The sequence below is a fragment of the Mycetomoellerius zeteki genome, unplaced genomic scaffold (assembly GCF_001594055.1).
Source record: "Mycetomoellerius zeteki isolate Tzet28-1 unplaced genomic scaffold, Tzet1.0 scaffold517, whole genome shotgun sequence".
NCBI classification, from domain to species: Eukaryota; Metazoa; Arthropoda; class Insecta; order Hymenoptera; family Formicidae; genus Mycetomoellerius; species Mycetomoellerius zeteki.
Genome location: NW_017257520.1, coordinates 248,604 through 260,804, shown reverse-complemented (window position 1 = coordinate 260,804; position 12,201 = coordinate 248,604). Strand labels below are relative to the sequence as shown.

General features: G+C 32.4%; 2 protein-coding genes across 2 annotated transcripts in view; both read right to left on the bottom strand.

Annotated features, from left to right (window-relative positions):
• Positions 1-1,855, bottom strand: part of LOC108727655 (uncharacterized) — a 15,498-nt gene extending 13,643 nt beyond the window's left edge. The window contains exon 1 of the mRNA XM_018455843.1: positions 1,437-1,855. The gene's annotated coding sequence lies outside the window, so the exon portion shown is untranslated. The remainder of the gene's footprint in view (positions 1-1,436) is intronic.
• A 3,835-nt stretch (positions 1,856-5,690) lies between these two features.
• The window catches only part of LOC108727666 (23 kDa integral membrane protein), an 11,875-nt gene continuing 5,364 nt past the window's right edge, over positions 5,691-12,201 (bottom strand). Inside the window, exons 2-4 of the mRNA XM_018455867.1 lie at positions 6,668-6,979; positions 6,266-6,535; positions 5,691-6,151 (exon numbers count right to left, since the gene is read on the bottom strand). Of these exons, the coding sequence (XP_018311369.1) occupies positions 5,999-6,151; positions 6,266-6,535; positions 6,668-6,979 (735 nt within the window). The 3' untranslated portion in view covers positions 5,691-5,998. The remainder of the gene's footprint in view (positions 6,152-6,265; positions 6,536-6,667; positions 6,980-12,201) is intronic.

Sequence of the window (12,201 nt, the reverse complement as noted above, 5' to 3'; positions counted from 1 at the left end):
AAAATGTTCCAGTCTCTCGCAATCTATTAAATGTCAACATAAACACTCTTCGGTTTGGCACTCTTCTGTTTGGAAATCGTCGTGCATATTCTCGCACCGCCTTTAAAGCATTACCGTTGCAGAAACCGTATACAAAAACCATATCAGCATATTCACTATTAGAATACGTACGCGGCATATTGCAAAAGACAAAATTCATCTACTGTTAAAGGCTTTCAAAGAGCGACTGACAAATTCATAACAGAAAGTGGAAAATGTAATCAAATATGTCGGTGCTAGATATGGCAAGAAATGTAAACATTTTTTTTCGATTTCTCTGAAACGGAGCAAAAACGAGCATATGTCTATAGGACTTTTTTTCTTAGTTTTTTACTCCTCTACACGCTCCCGAAGTTTTGCCATTTAATTTGGAAACACCCTGTATATATATATCTTTGAATATATGTATATAAACAAACTATATTTGGATTTATTTGTCACACACATATTGTATATATATCTATATATGTATACTCCCAAGTAGCAAAGTGACGTCAAATGACGTCTTTACGTTTTTAATGACGCCTTTAACGTCAATAAGACGTCATTAAAACGTTGCCTTGCTACCTGGACTTTTATAAATAAAAATATAAATGTATTTAAAAATATGAATATATTTTTTACATTCTAAATTGTTTCACTACTTAAAAGCGATATTATCTTAAAATTATCTAGATGAAACAACTTTAATTTCATCTTTTGTTAGCTAAATTTAAAATAAAATTATTTTCATCTTATCAAAGACATATTAATTTACGTGTAATTTTATCTATATATATAGATAATTTTTTAAGTTATCTAAATGGAACTAAGTAGTTGTTGTATCTGTCGGTAGTTTGAAGCTTCAAAATAGCCGAGTTGTATCGACTTGAAAAACGTTGAACTGGCTCACCCACGCGACAAATGATGTCGAGCGAAGGAGAGAACCGCTTTCCGAGACTCTTTCGGATATCTTGGAACACGCATGAGAACGTACGTTTGATTACGCGACGTGAGATGGCCGTGGCACGCTTATACTTATAGTTAGCGTTAGCATTGAGAGAAAGCGATTGCTTCGAAATTACAGTTCCGTTTGATAATCTTAAGTAAACGGAAGGCTCGAACAAATTATTCAGTCAACTGACTCAGTCTGTCGTGATTTTCAAACAGAGCTTAATAATTTCAGTACACGTAATATAATGTATATTAATTGACGTCTTATTTTTTAATTAATGTGTTTGTCATTTAATTAATAGATCGGACCACAAAAGAAATTCCGTTTTGCTGATGGTGCCTTAGTCGAAAACGATACTCCTCGATATTCGGTTACACATTCTCCACGTCAGACTTCTCGACTTTTGTCAAAAAATCAAGCGTCATATAGAAAATTTTTACCTGTTGAAAGAGATACCACTTACCATTCCGTCCGCGTGACGAAAAGAACAGAGAGAAAAAGTGAGAGAGAGGAGGAGAGACTCGGGGGACCCCCGCGAGTGCGCTCCGTAGGAATGCACCGTTGAGCTATATATCTCGTTTGTTCCGCAGGAGGAAAAGATTCGATCAGACGCACCTCGTTTCGGTAGGTCGCACCGATATATATTTATATGTACGTAATTTTTTTTCAAGGTCCTCGTAATATACCGTTTCGTTCACGATCTCAAGTTTTCGGAAGCAGCGAGACGCGCGAGACCATAGACTCTCGAGAGGAGACTCCTCAAGGGAGGCAGGAAGCGCAAGAGCGGCTCCTGTTCTCCACGTCACGACGGACCGCACCACATTGCACGGCCGTGCTTCATCCCGACCGCACCTGTGGTCCCGCTTCCCTCCTGGGCCCCTTTGCGGGCCCCAGGTGCCTACCGAGCGAGACCTGCCCCTCCAATTCTCCTCGAGCGGTCAGTCTCGTTCTCTCCGCTCGCTAGCCGCGTAGCATCTTCTTTCTCTAATATCACCTCCTTCCGATCCTTCCTTCCTCCTTCCTTAGTCACCGTGGTCGCCCACTTCGCTTACTCCGTTTGCTCCGCTTCGCTTCGCACCGTCGTCATTAACAACTCACGATTCGGCTGGCAATGGGGAACCGCAGTTAGAGACGCTCGTTTCGTTTCGACTGTGCAGAGTACACCTCGAACGGAGTTTAATAAAGACTTCAATTATGTCTCTCTCGCTTATTGTCGGAATTAACTCTAGAATTGTTCCATTACGCGCTATTATTTCGTTCTTTTATATTTCACTCTCTTTGTCTCCTCTGTCTCTTTCTTTTTTATGATTTTTTAAAATTTTTGTATAATTTTTCAAAACTTTTGTATAATTTTATAACTTTTTAAAAAATTTCTCAAGTTTTTTATACGAGTTATGGAACATTTTTCAGAACCGCTACATCTTTTTTAAAATTTTTTGAATATGTAAATTCCGAAATATTCAAAGATCCCCAAGATTTGTCATTCTATAATTTAAGAAAAAAACTTCATTTAAGAAAAATCGGAATAAGTTTAAGGTATTTTTCAGAAAACTTCATAAATTTGAAATATAAAAAATATTATGACGTATTATGAGAAATTTCTTCTACTGAAATTGCAATCAGAGATTGCAATAAAAAATTACCATTTTATTTATGTATTTTGCTTCTGAAGAACGTTCCGTTCAAGAAAAATATCCTCGAAAGATTTTCCTTGTGACTACATATGATATTATATAATTTTAGTATTTATATCAAAGAAAAACATACAGAAAAAAAGAAGATATAATAAAAACTGAAAATAAAGCCAAAATTATATGACTAAGATATTAGTCATGACTAATTTTAATTACGTAATAACGATAAAAACTCATTTATAGGTGAACGAGTATATTTTTATTCATGGAAAACCGCATATACTGGATCCAGAATGGAAGTTTGTTCAGGGAATAATTACTTTAATTTCACAATGCACAAAACACAAGTAAATTATAGGTACATATAATTATCAGCAAGTGACATATAGCAAGTGAGAAAGGCATGCTTTACTCCTACACGCATCGACACTAATTCTTCTTCGTACAATACAATTTTACACTTCTAGACATTTATCTCTAATATTTTTATCTTCTCTACGAAACGTCAGACAGCATCTAAAGATTGTAAAAATGTACATGTGCAAAAATTGTAAATGTGAGGGTGTACAAGTACCATTATGCGGAATCAAAGAAATATGTATGATTTTTAATCAACATACGTATTGCTATTACACGCTGTTACACGTTTCGTATTCTTACATATACATGCAATAATTATACTTGTATTGCAACTTTTATATAACATCGATGACTTCATTACTAATTTTATTTTTTTTAAACGGCGAATATCCCCTGGTAAAAAAAGTTGATAGAGAACGATTGAGAACAATAGGATTTCTATCAATTTGTATCGGTTTTTATAAGTTTATATCATTTTCTATTGTCGACCTCGCGAATATCACGATTGATCGAACATAAATCCTAAATTGTATTTTATCGAGTTCTATAAAATTTGTACAAGATTCCTATATAAGATTTGATTCGAATTAGTGAATTCACAAACCAGATTCCATATTGAAAACGACAAGATTTTTATCATTCTCTATTAACTTTTTTCGGGTCGTGCCATGATTTAACATTGAATTTAGTCGATCATGAACTCAGTTTCTAAATTTTGTTTTATTCATTTGAATTTTCGTTTGTGGTAATTGCTAAGACGCTTAAAAGAATTTCCAAAAAGATTACAATGAACATTCGATTACAATGAAAACTTGACCATTATTCGACCATGTGGAATGAAATTTCCACAAAAATCTTAATTAATAAAGCACATTAAGGATAGAGCATTATATACAGATGTTTAAAAATATTAATTTTTATACATCATTGCATACAAACAATATATATATATATACGCTATATCAATAAAACCAAGCATTACATATAGCACATCAGATATAAACATCGAAGACTTATTTGGATTTAGCAGCGTCATAAAAATATGATAAAACGTTACTTGCAAAAGCAATGGCCTTGGTGTAATCATTTGTCGCGTTAATGTAATTTATATAAAATCGAACATATTACCATTATGTATGTAAACTCTATAAATAGTAATTTTTTTGTAAAATTGGTGGTAACAATTATTGCTATAGTATAGAATCTATAAAAAATTATTAATATGTATATAAAAAATAATATATAAAATATATCATATATCCGTGAGATAAAGCAAGTAGATCGATAAGTTAACATTAATCGTTTACAGACTAGACACTATGACGACCGCACTGCAGAAAGTTAAAGTACTAGATTGATTGTATCATTAGTAGGTGCATGTTCTTTTTCTATTTTGATTTGTGAGACTAACGCTAAGAAAACGTTAGTCCATATAAGACACGATAAGTGATATTTATCGTTCAATGTCTCGAGATTCCTATACTCAGATCGTTAAACGCTACACTCCTAATTAAGATTAGTCAAGAAAAATGGCTTTTAATCTGTTAACAATAAACTTAAAATAAAAAAAGATCAGCAACTTAATGCGAGATATTATAAACGCGCTCGTACAATTATAAATATCAGATGCAACACAAAATATACTTTTTATCATAGAAATAATATTTCTAATACTTCATTATGCAATTTAAAATATAATAATTTTCACTGTATATCAACGCAATGCGTTAGTTTGGTTTTCTACTTTGGCCCGAAGAAACCCTAGCTGCGTAGGTACTTTGTGAAAGATGTTAAATGCTTATGTACACAAGTCTTTAAACTCGAAATATATATATATATATTTAAATAGAAGAGCATTTGGCAGTAATCAGAAAAATCGAGTGCCCGTATATAAATTCGCATCTAAATTCTTCTATACTTATAAAAAAATCAAGATTCTTTTCTAATATATCGTCGTATAAAATATAAATATAGGTCATATTCCAAAATTGATTGCCAGTAATGAAAATATAGATTTTCATTACTATAGAGTGAACGTAACGTAAACTATAAATTTTCAGTGCAGGAAATTTGGAACACAAAGATAGTCTGAGGTAATAGTCAAATTTAATAATCGCCAATGTAAAATACTATTTATAATAATAAAAATCAATAAAATTCAGAGTGCATTTAAAATTATTTTTAGGAAGCATTTATCTAATCAGATCTTCTTCCTACAGTCCTGCTGTCACTCTCAAATTTTCGAAGGCTTATATACATAAATATATATGTATAATATATATTTATAATTATATCAATATTTATGATATACATTTATATATTTATTATATATGTATATATTATATATAAGTATATATATGTGTATAATATATACATACATGTATCTTAATATCTGCACCGTACGAATTACACATATGTCTGCTCAAATTGCAAACAGTTATGAAACATCTGATTATCTTTTCGATTTAATAGTTTCGATTTGTATAGATAGAGATATAATTTTTCTTCGAAATTTATATATGCATGTCGATAAAAATTTCATACAATTATACATTTTAGTTTAATACCTGTCATATCTTTGTACCTCTTTAAGACAGATCAATCAAAAAATTAAATATATCACTCTTGTAAGTATGAGTCATTTGTGTGCGTATGTAAATTGTAAAAATCAATTTTATAAAATACACAAACTCTCTATATGTTAAAAGAGATATACCAAGTTATTTACAAAATAGTAATAATAAAATATAATGATGTTATTATACGAGTCAGATCTTGAATTGGTCCCAAAATAACGCATACCAATTTGTACAAAATAATAATACACAGTATAAGAATTGGTTACTTATTAAATGTAAAAATAAGATTAACATTTCGTTTGTCTTACATGGCCGAATATAAGATACAATTTACCAAGTATCCACTGATGTTGGCACAAAAACAAAAGTTTGATTATTTTTGGTATTACGCTGTTATTGTGGGACACTCGATAGAGGAAAGATTCTTACATGATACGTGCGATGAAATCAGTTTAAGCTTTGTATCTATCTGATGATCCGCCTTTGTAACAGCAAATTAAAGCGAGTATTAGACTAAAGATTTCTAGAGCTAGAACCAGTACCGCTGCAGTCATAAAGTGATAAGTCTGCATCTTCAGTGTAGTCACCAACTTTTCCATACAGCCCTATAACAAATTTTTTTACTTATACTACACATATGTAATACAATAAACACAAAGCTTGCATAAGATTAAATAGCGAACAATTAATTAATATAGTAATATAAAAACAAGCATTACCTCACTGTAGATCGCAGAGCTTACGATTCCGGCAACTTTCATCTGACGTCCTTGGATGCAGGCGGTGCTATCCGTATCTTTGCAGCAGGATTTTGGTATTCTGAATATTTCGGCGTTTGAAACTCCAAAGTTGAGGCGTAATTGAGAAAGATCTTGCTTTCCATACTTGCTGCCTGCCCAATCTTCAGGTCCATTGGCTCCGCAGCATTCAAGAGTGGATTGAATTGTATCCATGATTTGCGTGCGACATTGTATCTCACCGTATTCATCCTACGAAAATAATAGGACATACTTATTTTCATAACATACAATTATCATGTAATAACAACATTCAAGAATCATTTCGTGAAATTGTTGGATTTAGAGTACAATAGACATTTTTATAATTGAAAGAGAAATTACCTTAACGGTGTTTATCACGGAAGATCGCACCAATTCGTCCAAACGATCTTTATGAGCGTAAAGCCATCCTGCGAATGCAATTTGCGCGACGACGATAACAAGCATGATGCTGATGAAAGTGGCCAGACAATATCGAAAAAGCTTCAAAGCACTACACCAGCCCAGAATGGAGACGATGAGCATAAGAATTCCGGTGAAGAGTAGAATGTATAAGCCTGCTTCATAATTGTTTCCTTCTTCGGCGATCGATACTAAATACGTTCTGTCCGATAACATACATGCTACCATGGTAATCACTGTTACCGAGATGATCTGTAAAAGATATAAAGAATGGACAACACACACACACACACACAATCAGAGTTATTCTTTCTTATATACGTCTCGCCGAAAGATGAAACACATTCGCGTTCGTTCGCATTTGTTCATGTATGTTCAATTTAGACACAGTTTCGATTACATCCTACTGAAAAAAATCATGTCACAACGTTACATAATGAAATCATGTAATTAAAACATGTAAATCACGTAACGGATTGTTCAAGTCGGTACGTGATTTTTTTAAATGATGTATAATAATTTGAAAAATCACATGAAAAAAAGAATTTCACTCATCATGTGATTTTATAGTTATCGAATTTTAAAGAATTGAATGATAGAAATAGAAGAAAAAACATATCATTATGTGACTTTACAAATTACATACTTTTAAAAAATCATGTACTGTGATTTGGAACAATCCGTTACGTGATTTACATGTTTTAATTACATGATTTCATCATGCATGTGACGTGATTGTTTTCAATAGATCCGATAAAATTTGACCTTTTTTTCCTGCGGCGAACAGGGCTAGTATTTCTTAATAAATTTAAGATCGCTGAATCCAAATCCACCAGCAAAAGAAAGCCAATCACGTCAGATTTTTTAAATAAATCGAGTAATATGAGCATGAGCCAAAAACAAAGTTTTTTTGCCATATTTACCATTTTTTGTGGTTAAACGAAATTTTATTTTTTAATTAACGTCATTCTAATTAAGAGCTAATCTTCATCTTTAAAAGGAATTTCCATTTTTTACTGTACGATTTTTTTCATCGAGTTATGAACGTTTTCTGAAATACAAAATGACGGATCCAAATTAACGGATTGAAACTACTAGATAGATTTGTATCAAAAAAGTATCTTAGGCTTTCTCAAGGTCGCTGATACCGAATCTGAAAAACTTAAAATAGAGACATTCAAAATGGCGGACTGAAATATGAAAAGTGACTCGATTTTGATCAAAGTAGATACTCGAGGGTTTTTGGAGTCGCTGCTGAATCTGAATTCAAAATTACGAAATTACGATTTTCTTGTTGGACTGTGTTATAATATAAGATCGAGAAAAATTGTTGACCAATACAGGGTGTCCCATAACTCACCTGACAACGCTCATGGGCAGGTAGAGCGGACTAAACTGAGTCGAAAAGTCCTCTACTATTTTGTAATTTTCGCATAAAATTCTGAGAATTTTTTCAGAATTTTTTCAGAATTTTTTAATACCAGATTTTCATGATAGTAAAAATAAGAAAATGCAGTACTTAAAAAGTTGATAAAAAATTCTGAAAGAATTCTTTGAGTTCTATGAGAAGAAAATAAACAATTTTTGTCTCTTGCAGTTTTTTTGTAAGATTGATAGTATTTGAGAAAAAAATTATTGAAGACCAATATTCAGCAATTTTTAGTAATTAATATCTTGTTAACTATTGCGAAAATTACAAAATAGTAAAGGACTTTTCGAGTCAGTTTAGTCCACTCTACTTGCCCACGAGCGTTGTCAGGTGAGTTATGGGACACCCTGTATATAATACAATACATAATTAATACAGTGACTTTTAGGCCGTATTCAAAGTCGGTTCTTATATTTAAGAGCATCTTAAGTATAGTCATAAACCAATCACGAAGTTATATTAACATCTTAAGATATTAAATAACGATTTTAATTGGAGTATAAAAAACACTCCAAGTGATCGTTTATTTAAAAAGAAAATGAACTAGTGAATATTTTCCTGGTTTAATGCATTATTCTCTTCAGTCAAGAGATTACTTCTATTCATAATTTATGCTTGGAACTGTTCGAATGACTGTTCGAAAGTTGCAAAACAGCGAGTCGATCCACAAAGGGGTTTTCAAGCATTCGTGCGAGTCTCGATGTTGCAGAATGAGAGAGCCTAACGAACCATTTTATGAACTGAACTTGGACGAAGGAGAAGTACGAGACATTTACAATGAAATTGTCTGTCCGCCAGATGTGGCAGCTTCCATTTAAGCACACGGATTATCGCGGAGTTTCCTGCCCTGCGTCTCTTCCAACATTGGACGCTAGACGTGGGTTCACGGATTAAAGGGAAGCAGAAAGAAGAAACGTCCTTGGCGTTCAAAGTGCCAACGTTATTCTAGAGCGTTCTGAAGTTAGTCGCGAGTTAGTCGATCAGCTAGTATAAATAATAGATACGAACAAAAGTATATAAGAAAACATAAAACTTCTAACCGAAAAGAAAATGTCAAAGTTTCTTTGAACATCACAAAACTTTTATTCGAGTATATAAGCGTGCCTTTAAAATGGAAAAGGAGGGATCTCTCATATGCCTCCTTTTATTCGTCGCATGGCAAGAATAGAAGTTCTCGCTATAACGCGAGAGCTGATGTAAGAACGCGCGCAACAACTAAAAACGATTCGATGAATCAGAAACGGATTCCTTCCCGCTAATATCAGAGTTAATACCAACCACGGTTATCCAGAGCGATCTTATCGATTTCTGACATTCTCTCCGTTGTAACACTATCATGCGAATTTATATGCACCCCAGTACGCAAAAGCCCTGAGGACCACCACACATACTTTTTGTAATCGTAATCGTAATGGGGGGGGGAGGTTCGATGAATGGGTAGTCGATAATCGGAAGTCTTAACCAGTCGAAAGCTTGTTCTATAAATAATAGGTTCTAAAAAATAATAGAGTTGCAAGAGCTGTAAGAAATTAATCAATCATATCGATTATTTTTGTCACATTCAACTGTGATTAGCCAGTTTTTTATGATTTACGACTTGCCTATTGTAGAATCCTATTGTAGAACAGGCTTTAACCTTAGTCGTACAAGTTGGCTATTGGCCAACTTCATCGATTAAGACTTAGGACCGCTTAGGAACTTTCGACTACCGACTCAATAACTGCATTCAGTAGAACGTTTACTTTGCAACTGTTGGAAGTTTTTTTCGCACCGATTGAATTATTTTTTTAAATTTAGATGAATGGTTCTATCTCTGCAGACAATCACAAAGCTGTTGCAAAACCGTTCTGCTGAATGCAGCCATTGTAGAACCTCAGTAAGACGTATCGTAAGAATTAGTTAACAAGAACTGAAAATATTGTTGATAATTCTTGACTATGATTGGCTAATTCTTAAGTACATCTTATTGTTATGAAAAATGTGTGTGACAGCCTTGACAAAGTTAACCCAGATAACGTTAAATATTCATAAAATGTTCGATTTATATTTCAAATGTTCCGGAACAGTAAAATAATTTTCATAGAATGTTCAAATGTTAATGAAACATTCAGAATATTATATATGAACATTTCTTGTATGTCAATATAATTATACAATTGAAATCAATCACCCGCGAATAATACGCATCTCCGTTGACAGATGGACAGTGAAGTATTTCTCATAACAAAAATCATTTAGAATAAAATAAAAGGCACAGCATTTTATTCGTGAAGATTCCAAAATTTGGCTCCAAAGTGAAAGTAAATAAAATGTTTATTGAGAGTACAATTTCGTTTAGTTCTGTTTAAAAATTAATTTAAGGAGGATCTAGTATTCTTAAGAGAATTGTAATTTTCAAAAAATATATGTGGAATATCCTATGAAAACATATAACGATATGAATGGAATATTTTCGATCACTTGAATATTGTTTCTACGTTCTGTATATTTCGAAATATACAAGAATATTCTTGAAATGTTATTTTAAGACTTTATAAATATTTTATAAATATTTCAGGAATATTGAATCTTAGCTGTTGAGAAACAGCTTAAATCTGTTAAGAATAGACCTTACACAAGATCTGCCATCATATATTTTGCCGGCGAAACACCAATAGAAATGTAACAAAATCTATTAACAGAATAGCGAATGGACTACGGTAACCAAGGGAAATGCATCTTTCATAATCGTTTAAATTATACATTGAACATTCTGTTTACAAAATAACAGATTTTAATCGATTTTTGCCGGTAATAATCTGCCATTAGAATATGTATATCTGCAAGTTCTGCTGAACAAAACATGATCTTAACGTGCAAATAAATGATACTGGATTTGTTACAATATCGGAATAAATACATTACCAATTTATTGGCACATTGTTGGCGAGCAGTTTGCTTACTGGGACATTAAGTAGCAGATTGAAGCGGAAGAACGCGGCAGATTGGCATCAGCTGCGTCCACATTAAACTCGTATTCTGTCAACAGAACCTAATGTCGACGCAACAGACTACAGCAGACTCTGTTATTTACAATATCAATTATAAATATCATAAAATATTTATATTTGGTAGTCAAATTATTAGAACCGGCATAAATTAACGATTTTACATTAAAGTTGCAATTAATTTTTAAATAAAAAATATACTGATACTATGTTATTATTTTTTTTATGAAACATATTGATGTTTACAAATTTTAAATCTATTTAATCTACTATTATATAAGTAACAGTATCTCTCAGATATATACCGTTTAGTCAACCCCATCGAGAATCTCTGTGAATTGATGAAAAGGAAAATTTTCAAGGAATGTGTATTATATCACCAACAAATATCAATTAATCGTAGGTTTGATTAATGTGTATCAGGAGTGAAGCAATCAAGATAAATTACTTAAAACGTATAGAAAGTATGCCCGAACGAATTGACACGGTTATAATTGTAGAAAAGGACAGCGTTACCATATATTAATTTTAATGTCATTTTTACTTTATGCAAAACATATGAATAATGACAAACAGAAATTGGCACAGTGAACGGTGCGTAATTAGTTTTAAAAAGTTTTATCTTACATAATAAAATTGAGTAAATTAATGTACATGATTCGGCTAGTATTTTAGCCTTCTTCAGCAAATAGAGGCTCTTAACAGTCCATGTAGTTGATAGTTAAACAAATGAGTTGTTACAATAAGTGGCGTTGATCCGGTAATCACTGTACGGTAATCATTCCTCCATTAAAGAGACGATCTCATCAGTCACAAGGCTGGATGGTTAAAAATGACTAAAATCCTACAATGATGAACCAAAGGAATACTATCAATGATATTATATGTATTTATGTATTTATATGTATAACTTGTATTCGACGGATTTTAGCTATCCTGCACTGAAAAAAAAATATAGTCAATTTTAATAAATATTTATAGAATAGATAAATACATGGTCAAAAATTAAAAACGGAGAAATGTAGGGCATCTACCACAACGCACGATCCTTTTTGCGA